The sequence below is a fragment of the Teleopsis dalmanni genome, chromosome 2 (assembly GCF_002237135.1).
Source record: "Teleopsis dalmanni isolate 2A chromosome 2, ASM223713v2, whole genome shotgun sequence".
Classification (NCBI taxonomy): Eukaryota; Metazoa; Arthropoda; class Insecta; order Diptera; family Diopsidae; genus Teleopsis; species Teleopsis dalmanni.
In genome coordinates this window covers 27,201,807-27,223,625 of record NC_051847.1, presented here as the reverse complement: position 1 = coordinate 27,223,625, position 21,819 = coordinate 27,201,807, and the positions used below count along the sequence as shown (strand labels likewise).

Sequence of the window (21,819 nt, the reverse complement as noted above, 5' to 3'; positions counted from 1 at the left end):
CAAAAGCGACTATACCAACACATCTCCGCAGATTACAACAACAACCGTGTTCCTTCACCAATATTCAGATGTTTATACAACGATAAATTCTATAAAACCTAATATCGATATCCGATATTTTGTTTTAATGTTTTAAAGTAGAATTCTTAACAATAGCACCATATCTGAGTTCAATATCTCTGCAAAATTAGTATACCTATGCAATGAGAAGTTGATTCATATCCCTACATCGGTAAAGTCTAGATAAATCTGTTCAAACCTTTTAATACCATGCGAGTCTACAGGTAAGATTATCTATCCTGCGAACTTTTCAATTTGCGGCCAATTGAGTACTTATATTTTACAAATGTATCCAGCTCTTTGCTAACAGAGATAACAACGACATAAGTACGCCAGCGTGATATTATCTCTACTTTCATATAGAACTCTATAAAGATAGACTTGAAAGTTAAAGAGAGTATAAAAAGTGTATTTCAGCTATACACTAAGAACTCGGACGAGGAACTTCTTTGTTGCAAACTATTTTTTCGAAACAATCAATGAGTCATCTATATGGGCACCTCTAAAACTAATAATAACACCTAGAGTTAAGATAAAAAATTGTCATTGCCATAAGTGCTACTATTGGCTCAGTAGTCATTTCAGATGTGGAGTTTTCTTTCGGCGGACTAAGCTTATTATACCGTTTATCATTCCTGTGATTCTATATGTTGGATATGGCAAGCAGATGAAAAATATACAAAGGAAGACTATATCTAAAGTCTCTTTACCAAGGGGAAAGTTATATCCAAGCACATAATTTCCACTGGTACCTTGAAGTTGGGACGCTCATCACCGCTTGTATCGATGTACCGATACTGTATCGATGCGTGTGTGAAGAACATCGTGATGTTAAGCCTACACGGCAGGTAATCACGTTAAACTGTAGACCTTCATGTCTCTATCTACTATATCTCTGGTAGAAACTATTTTAAAAGCTTATCAAATTAATCTTAGTTATGCACGAATCATACTTGACGTATGCACACTCAGCAGAGATGTCTGGAAAAGAATCTCGCCTTAGGCAGATACCTGAAGACGAGTGTCAATCAATTAAGTGAGTAAGTTAACTGACTTTAAGTATTGTTAACTAATAAAATGCTCTCTGCTGTACTAGGGAACCGTACTAGGGAACAAATAATTCCTGTAGTGCTCTGATTGAAGATATTAGATAAATATTTTAGACAGAGTCCCTAGCCTAAAACAGCTTGTTTTAGTGTGTATATTAGACACATTAGACAGATTACAAAAAATAATTTGAATTTAATTTACAATACAAAAATTTTTCATAATGAAATTAAAATTAAATTTTGTTTTTTAATGATGTTTTACTATATAAATTCTTCCAAGAATTATGAAAAAAATTACTAGCTCAGTAAATAAAGACTAAAATTTTAATTAAATAATAAAAATATTATTAGCATGAACTGTAAATAAAAGTTAAAGATAAAATTTTATTTTCGTTTTAATTTGTGTTTAACTGAAGAGGCTATTTTACTTTTGAGATAAGAAAGATTTTTAGATCTCTGTTATCGCAAACAATCACAGAAGTGGGTACATTACATTCATAAAAGTACGAAATTCATAATATTCGTATCTTTCAGATATAAACAAGATCAAAGATGTAAATACCGGTTAAGTGAATTGATTACATTCGGAGTATTACAGAAAAAATATTTCTTTTAACTACTTTTAACTATTTATTGGGAAAATATATATATAGAAAGGCAAGGTAATACATATATTTTATATATAATGGAAAGAGAAGACCCAGAGAACAATAGCAAGAGTAATCAAGGCGAAATTGAGGAGGAAATTGAATTACTTAAGGGACACAATGTCAAAAGAAATTCACTGATAATTAGAGAAAAATCACTTGATCATCAAAATGTCGAGAAGAGTACTCTAGAAGTTAAAGAAACTACCTGTGGTTACTGGTGCTTAAGAGGTGAACTATTACAAAGGTGAGACACATAATACATGTACACATAATACATAAATTATATACATAATAATAATGTAAATATCTTTTAATAATTTTAAGAAAGAAAGAGTAAATGTTCTCTCTACTTATTATAACCACTATCTATTACATTTCAATATTAGATTTGCAAATCAAACTTCATATGTCATACTTTACGGTTTGGTGGGCTGTGTATTCTCTATGTCTTATGCTTATTTCAATGCAACAATCACAACAATCGAGAAACGCTTTAAAATACCCACTAAAAATACTGGAATCATTTCGGTAGGCAATGACACCAGTCAGTTATTTGGCGCTGCGCTCTTAGGTTACTTCGCTGGCAGAAGACATCGTCCTAGATGGATTGGTATAGGTAACTATTGTGGCAGATTATGCTTTAATGTTTTGCTATATACTTTTATAACTTTAAGGCATTCTAACAATGGTTACATTTTGTTTACTTAATGCAACACTGCATTTACTATATGGTCCGGGTGAAGAGGCACTGGCATTAACTACTGAGTTCGGTGCTTTCCCAAATGAAAATATTTCTATCGAACTGAAAACACTGGAAGCATCAAAAATTTTATGTAAATCTGAAAGGAATAGTAGTGAGTGTATTTCGGCTGAATCTGGGAATATATCCCCACAAATTGTATTATTTCTGGCACAATTTGTGTCAGGTATTGGGTGCGCTTTGTATTATACCTTAGGTGTGTCTTATATGGATTACAACTTAGATAAATCGAAGACACCAGCGTTATGGAGTAAGTAAGAGATTATACTGAAATACTTTGTTTATATTTTATTTAGTTTGTGACTGAAGTTACTATTATATATTTATTTATTATATTTATTTATTATTATCATCACCTTATTATTAAGATTTGCGACCTCAGAGATTTTTTGCACACCTTTCGTAGTTTTAGTGTATATAACCAAATCTCTTTTGCTCAATAATTTATAGTATCGAACTTTTATAGTATCGAATTTTATCAAGTGTTATTTCTTATCCAATATAAATTTTCCGAAGTAAATGGAAAACACGTTCCGGTAAGCGAAATTCCGAAGAAGAAAAGGGAGTGTTTTAGTTCGTATACTACACAGTAGGAGTCAGACACACCATTTCGGTGACGGTCGATTTGACGGTGCATGTAGCATTCCACTTCCTCACTTATAAAAAACAAAAAAAAAATCGACATAAGACGACAACCTAGGTATTTCATTCATTTTTTTTTCATCAGTGGCACAGAGTGGTGTTATGTTGTGTGCCTAGTCATACTGAAATTATTTGCATTAAGTCTGTAGATAATCTTGTAAGAACTGAATCATGCTACTCAACTCAATGGACCAGGGTTCCAACTTCTGGTTGATATTCTATTTTCGAGCTATATATGAGAGACAAACAGAATACGGTCTTTGGTTCTTACTTTGTTTTCTACAAAACCAGACAGATCCATTAGAGCAAGCAAGTTCAGTTGGATTATATGTCAACCATCAATGTGGCGTTGAGGTTTCTATAGTAAGTCTTCATTTGCTTGTGTTTAATAACATACAATCCATAAATCTTAATAAGTTGAAAGTCCCTCTAATTATTGTCGATTGATAGATTTGCTAACATAGTATTCTCTGTTTCGATTCTTCTTTCTGAATAAGTAAGAAGAAATCACCTTTCCCGCATCCACATAACGGTTACAAGTACGTCGCTGTTTTTTAGTTTTTTTGGAAATTTGTCTGCCATTTTGTTGCCAAAATTCTATCATTAATTTGGTATTAAATCTTTTTAAAAACGCAATTTCTAATAGAGGAAACCCTAAAATAAGAAAATACTGTACTAAAATTAATAAACCATCATGAGAGATCATAAAAAGTGGTTTTAAATAAGTGAGTTTATTTTAATTATAACAACCTTAAACGGTAGAGGCAAGAATATTTCCATATCTCAGAATAACTGACAGATCTTTAAAAAGAATTTTACTCATGACATTTATTTCAGGTTTATCGTACTTTCTCCATATGTTGGGACCATCGGTTGGTTACACCTTAGCTTCCTATTGTCTACAAATTTATATCACTCCAAAACTACAACCAACTATCAATAACGAAGATCCTCGTTGGTTAGGAGCATGGTGGATTGGTTGGTTAGTGCTTGCTGTTTTAGTTTTTATACCTGGTACATTGCTATCATTATTTCCTAAATCCTTACCGAAACCTGTCAAACGACAAAAAAAGTTAGTACAGATAGAACACAGAGGGGCACAAATACGTCAAGAAGAGGGTTCAACTGAAAAGACTGCTTCTCTTCAAGATATGTTGAAGACCTTTAAACGTATACTGCAAAATAAGACGCTTATGTATAATAATTTTTCATCAATTTTTTACTTCTTCGGATACACGCCATACTGGATCTTTACACCGAAATATATCGAAATACAATACAGACAAACTGCATCTGCGTCAAGGTAATAAGGAAGTACCTAAATACCTTAACAAATTTCATACTTAAGTCCTTACCACGCTTTCAGTTTCTTTACAGGTACCGTGGCTTTGATTTTTACAGGATTTGGTATACTCTCTTCCGGTTTTGTTATATCAAAATTTAAGCCCAGTGCACGTCGCTTAGCAGCATGGAATGTTTTCGTGAATTTCGTAACAGTAGCTGGTATACTCGGTTATGCTTTTATAGGCTGTGCGGATATTGAGAACTCCTTGATAGTGAATAATGGTCATAATGGCACCTTTTGCAATAACAACTGCAACTGTGAATATGTGGCATATACGCCAGTTTGTGGTAGCAATAATAAAACGTACATTTCGCCCTGTCACGCTGGTTGCAGAACAATAGGAAATCGTGGGGATAGTGAAACAGTGAGTTCCTTTCTTGAAATTGATATCAATCCATTTAATATTGTCAGTTACAGGTTTATGAAAACTGCAGTTGGATTTCATCAAATAATTTGAATGACAAAACTATTTCATTTGATTTTGTTTTGGATTTTAATAGCTTGAATTCGACTTCCCATATGACACCCATAGATAATACCTATAACGCTACTCCTGGTGCTTGTCCTGTTGACTGTTTTAGAGAATTCGTTTTTTTCTTGGTGGTCATGTGTAGTTTGAAATTTTTTGGTGCTACAGGACGTGCTTCGAATTTATTGATTACGATGCGTTGCATACCTGTAGAGGATAAGACCGCTGCTATGGGATTTGGTATGACGCTGATCTCACTGCTCACTTTTATACCGAGTCCTATTTTCTTTGGTTGGTTAATGGATAGTTTGTGCTTGGTATGGGGTAAGACTTGCACAAATAAAGGCAATTGTTGGTTATATGATGCTGCCACATTAAGGTGAGAGAGACCACTATAACAATATATTAGTTATAATTATTATAATTTTCATCCTTCTTCCAAGATATGCTTTAAATTTAACAGCTGCTGCTTTTATTATAGTTGGAGGGTTATTGGACTGTGTTGTGTGGTTGCTTGTTAAAGACCTAAAAATTTTTGACGAAGAGAAGCAAACTGATATTTTGTTGGATGATATTTCACATAAAAATGTTGATGTCGACAACTAAGTAATTAAGCAAAAATAAATATATGAATAGTATATGTATTATAAGTATTTTAATGTTTTAATTTAAGATCTACTACTAAGGCATTAGTCGTATAATGAAGTCTTTAACCGGTTGGCTTGCCTCTCAATTATGTTTTAAATCAATTACTTATTATTTCGTAACTTGATTTTTTCCACTTATGCCTTTTTATTTATTTTTTAACTGAAATTAATCAATTTATTTAACTGAAATTAATCATTTCACATACAGCATAACTGGCTTTAATTTATTAAAGTTTTCATATAAAGTTTTATTAATATACCTCAAAAAGTGAAGTATTGTTCTTTATATTAACATGTAAACATTGCCCACTTAGTTAGACAGAAAATCGAATATAGCTTAACTGATTCTTCTTGTCGGACTTAATAAGTTAATTTTTCATATAAAGTTTCATTAATATACCTTAAAAAGTGAAGTATTGTTCTTTATATTAACGGGTAGACATTTAAATAGATAGTCACTCAGATAGAAAGTCGAATATAGCTAAACTGATTCCTCCTGTTGCATTTATCAAACTTATTTTGGAATGGGCAAAAAATATTGGGCGTTTTTTCGTTAAGTGATTTTGCTTTTTTGTCCAACTTTAATATATATAATGTATTTTTTACTTATAATTTATCTTTTTCATTGCATTGCAATTACCTTGAAAAACTTAATGTACCTATTATTCATAGTCGAATATACTAATTAAGATAATTACTATATTCATAAAAGAATTTCTTTTATTATATTATAATATAAAAATATTATTTTTTTCATAAAAGAATGATAATTATTAGATTTAAATTAATATAAGCATAATTACCTTACCATATAATATATTCAAAAATTGTTCAAGAAAGTGACTATGTTAAAGCAAATTCAAGTTTCTTAGCGAAAATGTTAATACTCTCATAGACGGTATTTTTGTAACATACGGTCTTTATTCCAAAGTTACCGTTTAACATTCTTAGAACACCCACACAAATAGGCAGTTTCTCAAACTGTGAGAAAAGAGTGAGACATTATGTCACCTTAGTTACGAACCACTCAAGTAATGTTTGACATACACTGCAGAAGCAGTTTCAAAATGATTGTGAATATCATGACACAAAAGAAGAGACACAAATTTACTTAGATGCAAAAAAACGCTCACTTTTGTTAAGACGTATAAATATTTCTCTCACTTCCATTCCTGTCTTCTGGAATAGGCTTTCTATCCTCGGTCCTTCACGCTCCTTTATGTGGAATCTACTCTTAATGCATATCACAAAAAACTAACGAAATGAAATTGGCTCACGCTGGTTATGATATTTGAATTATAAAAATTTATGACGTTCTTCTTAAGTTTCAAACATAGCAAGAGGAGCAAATATAGTGACTCCCTCTTGCCACTAATGATTGCAATGGATTTGAACTTTAAATTTTTTTTTTGTTGGGATCTTAACATTTTATTGGTTCAAATGGATGTCACTTTAGTCAGACACAGTTTAAGACTCGTAAGAAATGCTTAAATCGATTGGTGATTATATATTTTACAGTTTTAAATGTATTGGAGTTATTTCAATTGTAAAGACCGTATATTGAACAATTACTGTATTGTGGATGGCAACAAAGACCGTATCATTACAGGGATTCGTTCGGATTATGTGGTGCAGAAAGTGCTAACGGTCTAACGTTCCACAGGTTCTTATAAATATCAAATTAATTACGGTCTTATTCATTGATACAGTCACGGTTGCCACTTATGGTACTTTAGTACCAAAATTGGTACTTTTTTTTCCGTTTGGTACTCTGGTACTCATGTTCAAAAAATGGTACATTTTCGGCGACCCAACTTTATTGTGGATATTGTATTGTTTTATACTTTTTGGACATTTTATATAAATTGTATTTTCTTATAAAAAGACAATAGAAAAATTTTGGACCTTTTTTTACAGAAATGGTACCTTTTTAAACCAATTTTGGTACAGAGAAAAATTTTCAAGTGGCAACCGTGGATACAGTCTTTGGTCAAAACATTGTCCTTGCTGTATTGGGCACAGTTTTGTTATCACTGGAAAATTATTTCATATTTGCGGTTAAAATGAAAATAACTAAGCTTCACTTGTTGTCATATAGAAGGCGCTGTGTAAAGTTCTGCTAATGATTCATTACATATATTTTTTGATAAATAAATAAATGTTTTTATTATCTTTTATATTTTATTAATTTAGAATTTAAATTTGAATTTCAGCTAAATTGGTTCAAAAATAAAGAACTTATCACAGGTTAAATTCGAAGGCAAGCGCTTCAGAGTGTGCTTTTTCTAGAAACCAATTCACCGCATTATCTTCTTCTTTTAGGTGTTTTGTCCGCTTCGAACGTTGGCTAACATGATTACTACCGAATTATGGTTACTTTAAATAATGCGAAGGTGAGGAATACAAATTGAGTTGGAACTCTTATGCAGCGTATGCCTGAACCAAACCATGTCGTTTATATATATTTTTATGTATGCATATATTTACACATATATATTTTTGGATTTGCTTATAACAGAATAAAAATACCTTTAAGTATATTGTTGTTCTTATAGGCAACTATTCTCGAACTATTGAATGTAATCATAAATTATAACGGTTGTAGGAATACTGTTCTCGACAATCTAACAGTAATATGAAATATACGTACCAAAACACTCTCTCTTCGGCGAGACTTATTCCCCTAGGGATCGCTTTCGCATTACTTCGAGGAGGGTCTCTTTTATGTTGGCATATCAAGCCATGCTCTTGCGATTTTTGATCCGCGTCCAGACCTGTCTTCTTTCACGGCATTTTCTTGGTGCCTGCACTACTTTTTAGCCTACTTTTTGATTATCTTTTCTCGGTCTAATGTCTTCACTTACTTTAATTCGCAGACCTTTTACTTAAGACAATTTCAATTGAATAGATATCTTCGAAGTGTCTTTTATGTCTGAGGCACTTTAAAATGAAACTCTTGGTGTTTTTGAGTTATGCAATATTAAACTAAATTTAACCCCTTTACTTAGATACTTATAACATATTGACAAACTCTTTAAATAGAAGTTAATGAAGCTGTTATATTACCCTGAAGAGAATATATCTGTTGTATGTAGCTTTGTCAGAGTGCGACATATGCCGATTCTATAGTCAAATTTTTTCTAAAACTCAGAATGAAAATAAATAAATCGTAAATAACTGATTTTTAATGTAATTATGTGTATGAAATTCATTGCAATTGCGGCAAAAGCAAAGTAAACTTTGTCTTCTCCTTTTAGATTCAAATTTTGATGTGACAATTTTAGCATTTCGCTTTGGTTGCATGGCAATAAAGTGAAAATGAAATCAAGCTCAACGTTGAGGTGGAGATATTTTATTTATTATGTAAATTTTTGGCATATATTTAGGTCAATGCACACGCAAATTTAATTGCGGATTACCAAACGTGCAAATCTGAGCTGAGTTCGCCTCGTATTTGCATACCAAAAATATATTGAGCAATGGGCGTAAATGCAGAAATAATCATGAATATAATTATGAAGAACTTAACCTGCTCTGTGCCTGTGCAGAGTTCAATAACAAAATATGTTAATTAAAATTTTCTTAATTAAATAAAAAAAAGAAAAAAATAATAATACAAAAAAATGCATTACACATGCATTTGGAGCCTGAAAGTATGCAACAAAAGTGGATGCGCCAGTATATGAATTTTTTCCAGGACATTAACACACGGAAAACATGATTTTGTAGTTTGGATAAATAAATAAATGTAGGAACACAAGGACTCAATGTTCTGCATGAAAAGAACATATTTTGTTAGTTGGTTTAGTGGGGATGAGTTAAAGGTGCAGCTGAGTGTGCGGGATGTGTTGACACATATTTGGTTTGCAGTGTCATTTGGTATTGAACAAAAAAGAAAAAACACGCCGGAAACATTATGAATACATTAAACCACAGGTTTACACAAATGTTAAATTAAAAATGAGGAAAACTGATTTTAATTATATTCAGTTGATTTGGAAGATTTATTTGATTATACATATATTGCGTGCAAATTATTGCAAGGCAGTAGCTGGTCAACAAATCCAATTTTATTATTTTTTGTAAATGGACAATAAAAACTTACTCAGTTGGCCTTTACAGACATCGTCGTCCTTGGTCGCGTTCAGTAGTCTCTTCCAGCCAGACTGATCAGTGGATTGATGTCACCACCTCGGTACTACCAGCTGAGTACTATCAACTGTTGGCTTCATGTCGTGAAGCGAAGTACCTTCATATCGTTCTGGGCCTCTTATATTAGAGGTGGACGTTCTTTATGGCATATTTCACTAACGAGTGCCGACTTAAACACGTTTCTAGTCGGAACGTTTTCTCCCATTGCACGATGTGACCAAGGCAGCGAAGCCGCTGATCTTTTATGCGTTGAACTATCATTCTATCTTTTTCTATACGAAATTGTACTTTCGAAAGCACCTAAAACCTTCTCATCACGCATCGCAATATATATTGTTTATTGTGTCATAGTATTGTGTATTGACTTCTGTTTTCATACGAAGAATAGATTTTAACTTCATTGAAAGGAACTCTTCCAATTTACTAGTATTCACATTTACTCATCAAATCTCAATTCACTCTTAAGTTGAGTTTCAAGTTATCCTAGGCTCTCTACCAACTTTAGTAAATAGTTCTCAATACATTTCACAGTCATCTTTATTGAACTTTATGGATGTGATATCAACTGAAATGGATATTTCCACCTTTATGACGATTACTAAGTTCCAAAGTATAACTCTATTGTCTAGAAATGTGCAACAATTGGCATCAACAATGACAATAACAGATATATATGTATTGCATGGGATGGGTTACCTTGTGTTTGGGTAATCCATTGCATTGTAAGTGTGGAGTTACTTCTTAAGTAAACTGTTGGAGCAACACTTTGGAGACAAAAACACTTGTCGCACAGACACACGTGCACGTCGCACATACGAAGCACACGTAAGCCGCATTTGCAGTGTTTAAACAGCATTGAAATTGGTGCCGCTTTTGTTGCTCACAAGCACTTCTCATTGCTCACCAAACGACAGCACGCTCCACACTTTTTGCCACAATTCAGTTAACATCAATGCAATCAACAGGATAACACACACTCAATCCCTTATAGAGTGGTGGGCAACCCTTTCAGCTACAGTTGGAGTGTACCGGCGCGCGTCGCACAGCGGGTGCCTTTGTTGTTGATGTGCCACAAAAGATTTCCAATTCACTTGAATGATAGATTAGTTCATGTTGACAAATGTTGCGTTTTGGAGTTACTTTAGATTGTGGCTGGGAGGAGTTCTAAACTCAATACTCTATCGGAGAGTAGTTTTATTAAGTATAGAATAGCAGAGAAACTTGTTGGGTTTATATAATTTCTAAAAAGGTTTAATTTATATTGAAAAATGTGTTATATATAAACATCGGTGGGGATGCTACATAATGGAGTGTATTTGGCATAAGCATTAAAGTTGATTTTAAAAGGACGACTTCAGTTAATGATACGCAGATTTATTCTCTTGAAACATAAGTTAAAATAGGACTTATGCTTATATCGGACCGAAAATAAACAGTGGATTGGTGACAAGGATAAGGGACTACTATTATTTAATTGTTTTTCAAAACCAGTGATTTCGGTTTGAGTTTTAATTTGAATATGTGGAGAGTATAGAATATAGAACTATAAAATAGTGATTTTAGCAATATTAATATGAAGGGACGTATAAAGGCAGTCAGCGCATATAAAAATCAGTATGGTCTCAGAAGAAGATCTTAATGCATTTATTGACAAAACTATTTCTTCCGTATTATAAAGCGATTTTTGCTAATATTAAAATACAGCGACGTACATGAGCAGAAGTTCACAAAAAAATTAGTATAGTCTTAAGATAGAATCCGAATACATTCATTTACTAACAATGAGAGAAATCAGTTGGCGCTTTTGAAACTTTTACTACTCAATTGTGGAAAGAGTAAGATATCATTCTAAGGTAAGGTATCATTCTTTAGCAGAACACTGTTGAGTTTGCTGGTGCGATATTTAACGAGTCACTATGGACTGCGATATCACTTTAATAAAATGGGTCTGTCCGAAGAGATAGATTGTCGACTCTAATTAGAAGCAGACGAAAGTTCTAGTCACATTCTCTGAGACTGCTCAGCATTGATCTAGGTCAGGAAGAAGTCACTGTGTCGAGAACTACTTTCCCCTTCTGACATTAGGAGGTCCTCAGCGGCCGATGTTTTGGCTTTCATTCGGAAGGCGGAATGTCTTCTGTTCGGTTAGGGTCTATTGCAGCACAAAAGATCAATCATGGTCGCAGTCTCCGCTTCGTTGGTAGTTAGTACCCCGTTAATTCTTATTCCCATTCCTAAGATTAGATACAGAAAACCAGTAGCATCTTATTTTAAGAAATTTACTCGATCAAAGATATTCTAATCGTCACTAAGCAGAAGGAAAGCCTTCAGTTCAATTTACTTTTGTTATAATAGTCCCAGTGCTCTATATCGGCGGTAAGTACGCAGTAGTTCAATTGGCTGACTTGGCTCTGTTCCTTATTAAATCTAAACATTCTCTTTCGTCCGGACAGGCGATCCCTGCAGAAAGGGCCATTAGGTATACCTGAAATGACTGTCAGCTAATTTGTTAGGAAGAATTTTATAGACAAACATCTCGAAATTTTTTAGCTACATCACCACTATTAGCTGGGAAAAGTAAAAGTATTAACAGCTTCAATTTTTGATACTAAGTGTTAAGTATCACTTAGTAATAAGTGATTTTAACACTCTAAGCGTCTTCTATCGTCTGGGCTGGCAATCCCTCTTGGTCCAACTGACGGTATTTTCTTGATTGGAATGTGAGGGAAAACCTGGTCCATGTCAGTAAATGACAACAACGCTTTAAATATATTCTCTCGTTGGGATCTTAAGTTCCTTCAAATAGCAGTTTTAGCAAATAGCTGAAAATTCATTAGTTAGTTTAAACTATCAACTAAACATTATATTACAGTTTATAAAAATTAATTAACTTGGAATAAAAATCTTAAATAGAACACTAAATTTCTAACCTTCTGAGGTTTATTGTAAGTCCTTGCTAATGAACACTAAATCTCCTGCATTTAGTCATTTCTGTGGCTTTAATTTTATGATTAACTACTGTCAAAAAGCGATAAAACTATATGCATTTACTATTAGAGAATGATATCTCATTAATATTGCATAGAGCATTGAATTTGCATCATTTGATTTATTTGATTTACCATTAGCAATATTTTGCTGCACCTAAAAGTAGGCAATAAATGTTGTCCAACGTGAAATGCTCCATTTACCTAATTTACAAGCAATAAAGCGCAAAAATTGATTGTTTAAGCGTATTAGCATACGTAATGAATACGTGTAGTAGCAGTAGTAACTGCGGCAGCTATGACAGCAACTATGGCAGCGGCACATATGCATTTGTTGCACAATGCAAAACCAACAAACCGCCTGCAACATTATGTTGCCAACTAATATAGCCAAAGGAATAGGAATCAGCGCCTCCGAGTGTGATGTTCATTGCCATTTCAGCCGCTGTTGCCGTTGCAATTTTGCGGTATTTGTGGTGTGTAATGAGTTTTTCGAGGTTTCGCGTTCCTTTTTTTTGTTTTTTGTTTTTTGTTTCTTTGTTGTTTTTGCAAAACTAATCATTTGGCATTTACGCAATTATGTTCGGTGCAACAACAGCCACGCCTACAAGCATTTGTATAACTTCTATCAAAATTAATACTGAAACACACTCATATGGTCGCACGCCAAAGCACATTAGTGCCTGCGTGCAATTATCGAACACCATTTATCTACGTGCAAAAGCCATTCCAATTCATATTTTCTTTTATGGCCGATAATGCAGGGAGTATTGAACAAAAGTTTCAAAATATCTGAGTTCTGAATTTTCACTAAATAAACAAACCAAAACAAAACACAGCGTGTAGATTCTATGACCATGAATATGAAAATAATTCAGTTCAAAAAATTCACCCAAACAAATCCATTTACAATATATATTGTGGCTGTGTGCAAATGCATAATTGAAGTTTGCAAAGCGCATTTAAGTATAAAGCGGTTTATGTGCACATTGCGTTCCGCTGGAGTTGTTTGTTGTTGTTGGTTTTTAGTTGGAAATTGCTACATTAATTAGATTAACGCCTCTCACTGCCCAGTAGACACTGGAAATTCAATACCATTGGAGTGCGAAACTCGGCTTTAGCTCCACATCGCATTCAATTTAAGGGCAATTATAGGACAATTTAAGGCAATTTCATTGCTGAAGGGCGATAATCGATTATTAAGTGGCTCAGGTCTTTGATATGGAAAATATATACTAGTGTTGTAAATAAAAAATGAAAATTTACATAAACTTTTTTGCCTGAAGATAACTAGACCAATCATAGTCTTAAGTTCATAGTCAAAATATATTTGGACTTATAAAAAAAATCATATTATTTGTTCTTGTAAAAAGTTTTTGGTGCGTTAGTTAGTTAGTTGTGGTGAAGCGAGGAATGAATCCTTCTCAGTTAGCCAAGAAAGCCATTTTGAATCCATAAATCCTTGTAATAATGGGTAGAAAAGAAAAGGTTAAAAGGTATTAAAGAATGAGACCACCAGAAACTTAAGCCTAGTTCTGGTCAAGTCTAGACATAGACACAGAACTTTTTCTAGTGGCCTTTCTTCGAGAGCTCTTAGACACGTATTGGAGGGGATACCACAGGGTATGCTAAGCCTAGCTCAATGTCGTCCTATGATTCAGTGCCCTAAAAAGATGTATATTAACTTAGATACCTCATTTAAGCGGGTTCTTATAGACAATTCCTCTCCAATCCCACTAGACATCAATTTTTGACCTTTCAAAATTACGTTTGCCAAACATTGCAGGGGATACCACAGTGTAGGCTAACCCTAGCTTTATGCCGTCCTATGGACCAGTGTCCTGTTAAGACATATATTAACTTCAATATCTCATTCAAGAAGGTCTTTATAGACAATTCCTCTCCAATCCCACTGAACATCAATTTTTGATCTTACAAACACATATTTGTTCGACATAATCGGATATGTGGTTGTGTCACATATAATTTTATGCGTTCGCATGGCCATCTGTTGCCAAAAGGCAAGCAGCTGATAGCAGTTGAAATCGGAAAACAAAAAGAAACACTAAACTTAACGTTTTTGTAATTATATTATGAAAATGATTGTGTTGATAAAGAAATAAAGAAGTAAAACTAAAACTCATGCTATTTCATAAAAGTGCATTATGAAAACATTTTAGATATTAGTCATCGTCATCTGATCTCAACAGTTAAGAAGACCTCAGTCATCAGACTGTTAGAAACATTTGGCTCAGGTCGCATTCAATATATCTACTTATCTTAATTTTTTGTATATGTGCAGTAAAAACTTTGCTCCAACAACCGGTTACTCTTTAAACCGAGCTTAATCGTATAATGTCACTAATCTCGAGCGCTGTTCAAATAATGTTCATATAAATGAATATCATTTCTTAACCATGATTTACCGTATGATTTTTATAGTCTACAGCTCTGTTAAACAGACGCTCTCACATATGAGTTACTCTCTAATTTATGCTCAACTGTGTCAGCTACAAATCTACAGTTCTGGAACAGATGCTCTTATAAACGGGAATCCGTTATTGAACCGTGTAATGTAATGTTACAAGTTCCCAGTTTTAAATTTTCATACAAAGTAGGTCATCATTCTAAGCACTAAATTTCTGTTTCCACTGGTGTCTCATTGATATGATTGACTCTGCTGTAAGTTGTTGCTACTATTGTATAGTGTTTAAAGATTTTTTGAAATCTTACTTTCTTATCGATAAAAAAAAAATGTTATATCTTGTGTGTATATTTTAAAATGAAGTTTCGAGCAGACTAACATTCAATTATATGTCAAAATCAATATAAGAGCTACAAACAGACGATTCCACAAATGGAGATCCCTTCATAACCGTGTAATATCCCTAGTTATCCGTTTTCATACATTTGTTATGCTCTTTGAAATTAAGAAAGAAAAGAATCGCTAATCTTAACGGTGTCCGCTTAAGAGAACTTCCATTTTGGGGCCAGTGAGTTGTGTTAACTTGAGATAGAGACTATTCTATGTCTGGTGTAAATAGTATCACTTAGTATTCCAATAATGAGATTATGATATTAGTATATACTTAAGCTTCGTTGTTGTTTTAGTGGAACAATAGTTTAGTCATATTTGGATTGAATGAACTGCATATGTAAATACCTATACTGCTTATTTGTAGCTATAAATCTGTAGTCTGTTATTAATATTTATTAATTATAGTTCATTTACTTAGAGCAATTTTCTGTAAATAATATATATATTTTCTTTAAATATGTAGCTATTAATTAATTTTAATTATATCTACTTAGGAATTTTTAATTTTATTTATTTATGTTTTCTGCGGTGCGTTAATATTGAATCCAATTTCAATAAAAATAATATTTCAATAAAATATTACATTTAAAATTTTAAGTATAAGTCCTTTAATGTTCACACATTATTAATGTCCTTTGTGGTCGGTTTGTGTAGTGTCATTGCTGAAGCCTGTTATTGTTTTATTTGCTCATTACTGTACATTGTTTTAAATGCTTTTGTTTCGTGTTGGTAATTGGAAAATGCAAGACGACATTAATACTTACATACGAGTCCTGCGAGTCCAGTGAGTCCTACGAGTTGGGCATACTGTGAGTGCACATCTGCACATCTGCACGTATCGCCGGGGCCATACACAGACTTACTCACTGCTCTGTCCACACAAAAAAAAAAAGAACGTAGAACGCCAGAGTACGTAAGTTTTCAATGATGACAATGCAAACAAAGGATATCAATTTCATGACTTTATATCCCTTATAACGGTACTTAAAAGTGCCATTACATGTTGACGCCGTCATGTATTTTTTATAAAATTGCAAAGCAATTTTCCTTAAAATACTAAAATGTCATGCAGCAACACAAATAAGAAAAACAAACAAACAATACAACAATAACAATAACAAAAACAAAAAAAATAATAACAAATAAAACAAATTCACACAGCAAAAATATTAGAAATAATAACAAAATTACGGTAGGGAAAATTTTGCAGTGTGTGATTTTGTTGGGTTGGCAGAAGGACACTTCGACGCTGAGACTTCGAGACTTCGAGACGTTGAAGTGACAATCGTTCATATCTTTTTCATGAGGAATAATAAAATATCGGTTCTCCTTAAAGACCGACAAATTTAATAATATTCCGTGCTGTCGATTGCCAAACGGTATTCGTTATTCGATATTATTTGCTGTCGATTTCTTTGCCGGAGCCACACTCAACTCAATTCATAAATAATAAAGGAGTTCGTCGTACGAAACGCTGCCAGGCTTGGGCGGTAACTGGTAACTGAAATTGAATATCGAAAGGATGCACGGTTGACAAGTGCTAAAAGTGCACAAATGACATTTACTGGCGTTCAAATGTTATTAGACAAAGGACATTAAAAATTTACCATAAACAATTTAGTAGTCCGCTACAATGGAAAGAAGGATAAATAAAATTCTATTCCATTCAAAATGATTGTTTGTTAACGATTTATAGTCAATAACATACAATAAAAAATTAATAAAATATGAAATATATTATTAGTTTTTAAAAAAGGTTTCCCTCAATAAAGTATTTATATTTCTTAGTGGACAATAGCACATCAGTGGCACCAAATCTTGTTGAAAAGACAATTGACTATATTTTCTGATATATATAATTAGTTATTAAAGTCTTTTTTCATAAAATAATATAATAAAAATAAATATACAATTATTTATTACAGATGATTTTAAGATATACTATTCTATCCGAAAAGGTCTCCAACCGGAAATTTATTTAAACATAGTTATTAAAATGAAGTTATTAATAATCAAAATCTAATAGCAATATTCTACATTGTAACATAGTACTTTTTGTTGTTGCAGTGTTATGTTCTCTTTAAAGCGATATAGGTATGCCAACATTTTCGTAACGTATTGAAGGAAAGATCGTTGACCCTATAAAGTACGTATCTTTTCATTCACCTCGATGAGTTGAGTTCTTCGAACACTGTCCGTCTCTCTGTTTTAATATCAACTAGTTCCTCAATTTTGAAGCTATTTGAATAAAATTTTGCATACTTATTAACGAAACGAGACCTTAATCATTTGTTGGATTGGTGCCAATTGGAAAACTATAATCTCTAGCTGTTATATAAATTAATTAATATGAATACTAGGACACAGCGGATTTGAGAGAAACGAAAAAGCAGATGAACTAGTCAGAAAAGGGGCGGCCACATATTATATTGCGCTACAATTATTCTGCGGTACTTAATGGAGTTTTTTGAAACTTCAAATTAATGAGTGTCTGGAAAGAGCAGCTTAGGCTGTTTGGGATAATACAATTGCCTGCAGACAAGCTAAAGAATCCATGCCGTATCGATACAAAGCCAGAACTAGACATCTACTAATGTTGAACAGAAGTGACATTCGACTTGTCACAGGGTTTCTCATTGGGCATTGCTTAGTTAAAAAACATCTTTCGAACCTAGGTATTACTAGAGACGATAGCTGCAGACTTTGTTGCGAAGAAGAGGAAACAGCAGAACACATTCTGTGTAACTGTGATAGTCTTACCAGATTGAGAATTCGGTACTTATCCATTGCCCATCCACTTAGGAAACATCTCTCCAAAGGACTTAATGACGTTCTTAACTGTTACATGTCTATGGAACTAATAATCCTCAAAGGATGCAGTGGCATGGTGACGAGTTTCCAACCCGTTATTTTCAAATCTAAAAAAATCATACATATATATATATATATATAAGAAGAATGAATTTGCTTACCAACAATAGTTAATGCCTTTGAAACAAAAGTCTGTCCAAATTTAATCTATTGCAAAGCATGTTTGGTAGTAAAGTAAGCTAAAGTGATATGCAGACCTCGAAATTAGTTCTATACTATCAGCCGAAATAAATGTTTTATGTTCATTATATAAATCAGTAGATGCAAATGATTTCCATGAATGCTGAGCTCTAATTTGCGGGATTGGGTTAGTAAGCAATGCGCTTGCAAGAAAAGTGTGCTGTAACGGAGACACTAAAGTTATTGGTTCGACCATATCACATGCTCGTTTTTATTGCTTGTTTAAAGCATGAGTTAAAATTTTTCTAATAAATGATTAGAGCATATTTTTCTGAGTGTATATAATATTGGGTACTAAGGTAGTTGCTTACTTTAGGTATATTTTGTGTTCGTATCTAAAGTAAACTTCTTTTTCGTGTGAAAAAAAAACTCACATATTTATTATAATATTAAGCACTGATAAAAATTCTCTTGGGTGTTTTTCTTCTAGAGTTTCTGGAAGTTAGTAGAAAGTGTGTTAATATATATTAATGCAGCTACGTAAAGCTTTCCAGAAACTCCACAAATAATGATATGCGTACTAGGTTAAATAAATGTGGAAATTCGAATATTAATCCTCTTATGTTTCATCTCCTGATTACAGGAAGACCATTTCATCTGGACGTTTTTCACAGTCTGATAGCTGAGATCTTACTAATTCGTTCTTAAGAGGTGATTTTAGTTTTAGCCACAAGACTGTGACTAAATCTATCCATCAGCCACAAGACTGATGGCTAAGATCTTGTTTACTCGTTCCTAAGAGTTGGTTTTAGTGGTTTCAAGTATTATACTGTAGTTTTCGATGCTTTCTAGCTACAGCAAATTGTAGAGAATTGCTTTAATTACAGAAGTTTCAAATTAGATATATGTTAAGCAATGAAAAGAATGATATTCGGTATATTTTTTACGATTTACAAATTATTATATAAATATGCTCTCATAATAGTTTAACTCAATTGAAAGGTTTTTCTTTGTGTTTTCACAAAGCGATTATTACTTCACAAAATCTGCATTTCCTGAAACTTATTTCACTATTTCGACTTTAATGGATTTAATGTATGACATTTAAAAAAAATTGCGAAAATTTTCATTTGCATGAGCGACCAAATTCCATATAATTTTGACCTTTCCGAATGTTCTTTCCATGTCTACGTGTCTACGTTTTTCTAAATAACCCATTGGAGTAACATGAAACAATTTGCTGTATACGATTGTGATATTCAATATCGCATGTTGATTTGTAGAAACGGAAGACCCCAACGCACTTATTCTGTAATTTACTCAATTAAAATTGAAATGTTATCCGCGCTTACACAACGCAAACAAATTTATAACTGCGTAATCAAAAGGACACAAACAGTAATTTAACTTGGAATCCACAAGCAACTTTGCACCGGGCAGGACTCACGTCAACTTTGACATAAAAAATGATTGCTGTCCGCAGCATTTAAAATGGAAACCCAGCAACAACAACCCCGACTTCTACAATTGCTATTGCTATTGCAGTTACTGTTGCTGTTGTTGTTGTTGTTGTTTTTGTTGTTGTTGCCGGTCCAACGACAATTGCTGCAATGCAATAATCAACACACAACAATCGTTGCAATGATGGTTGTTGCAGCAATAAAAGTAAGGCAAATGGCAGCAACAACATTGCTGCAACACAGAATATCCATGTCACGTGACCAGGCAACATCGAATAAAAGCAACAACAACAAAAAGGACCCAAGGAGAATAAAGAAATTTTTCAACTAAATAAAATTGTTATTTGCGATAATGGCGTCCATAACTGGACTCTCGGTGTTCGGGTAATAAATGTACAATGTTGAGGTGCTGACAAATTCACAAATTCATGAGGATAATTTGAAGGATTAAAATGCCATTCAATTGTTTTATTTGTAGATAAACGCGATTGTGCATACGCGATCATTAAGAAAATTACAACTAAACGAGCCCGGTTATTTGTTATTCTTGTGTAGTAATTGTGTCAGTCATTTTCCGATAGTTTCCCTTCAGTTCAGTTCAGCTCAGTTCGGTTGAGTTTAGTCCAGTTCAGTTCAGTTCGTGTTTTCCTTGTTTTGCGTTGAGTTTTCATTTCCATTTCCATTTCCCTTCAAACAATTCAAAATAATTGTCTTCGCATGCGGCACCAGTTGCACGCGAATCAAATGAACACGTCTCGCATGACGTTTTCCGCAAGTGCAGTTCCTGGAAATGAAATCAAACTGCAGAAAAACAAAATGGAGAATTTGTACAATTAAAAAAATAATATGACTAACTTATTTTTTAATGAATTAAATCATACGTTTGGGTTATTTTGCAGAAATACTATACACATGTAACTCATATCCTACATTGTTGAAATTGTTTTGCGGAATTACTTAAGTGATTTATGATGGCATTAAAATGTACAAATGTTAAAAAAATGGAATAAGCAAGTCGTATCAGTCACCGGAACATCAGTTTTTGATATGTGAACCTTAAGAGCGACAATGGAAAGGAATTAACACTAAATAAAATATAGGTTGACATAAAATATACAGATTTTGATACAGAAACGAGTTCCTATTGGTATCCCTAATCCTAGAAATTTACGGATTAATTACAAAACGTGTTTGATGATGAATTTTGAGTTTACAATACGAATTCTGACATACATACATTGATAATAAGATCCACTGTCATGTCTTGTTTCTTCTTGAAACAAAGAAAAAAAGATTCCAAAATCTGAACTCAGGAAATAAAGTTAACACTATTCACTATATAACCAAATCTCAAAATGATTACATGCTCCTCTTGGAGATATGCAGATCTGAGGTCAATTATTGCTTTGTTTGATGAAGTGATAAACAATAATCTAGTCAAGGTGTAAAGTGGGGTTTTGAAAATATCTCGAATTAAGAAAGAGTAAAAGTGCTTAAGTGCACTGGCTCAAAACAGCTTCAACATAATAACCTTTAGTTGAAAAAAGGTCATGTTCCAAAACTATTAGATTATTATTATTAAATAATATAGGCTATGAATGCATCCCGACCTAAAAGAACTATTGTATCCTAAAATCCACACTAAAAAATTCTAGACTATTTACACGTAATTGCTCACGTAATTGCTGTGGGCTTGATTTTACCTATTTGATTTGAGACCAAGATCCCACTTCCAAGGTAGTTAAGTCTATATCTTGCCGTCGCTGTGTAGTTATACAGAATATGTTCT

At 33.1% G+C, this 21,819-nt stretch overlaps 1 protein-coding gene across 1 annotated transcript; it reads left to right on the top strand.

Annotated features, from left to right (window-relative positions):
- The first annotated feature begins 1,794 nt into the window (after window positions 1-1,794).
- Window positions 1,795-5,581, top strand: LOC119683273 (solute carrier organic anion transporter family member 74D-like). The gene is made up of 7 exons (XM_038096914.1): window positions 1,795-2,003; window positions 2,146-2,375; window positions 2,434-2,769; window positions 3,999-4,464; window positions 4,528-4,870; window positions 4,924-5,354; window positions 5,419-5,581. The coding sequence occupies exons 1-7, from the start codon at window positions 1,795-1,797 to the stop codon at window positions 5,579-5,581; spliced, it is 2,178 nt and encodes a 725-aa protein (XP_037952842.1).
- The last annotated feature ends 16,238 nt before the right edge of the window (window positions 5,582-21,819 follow it).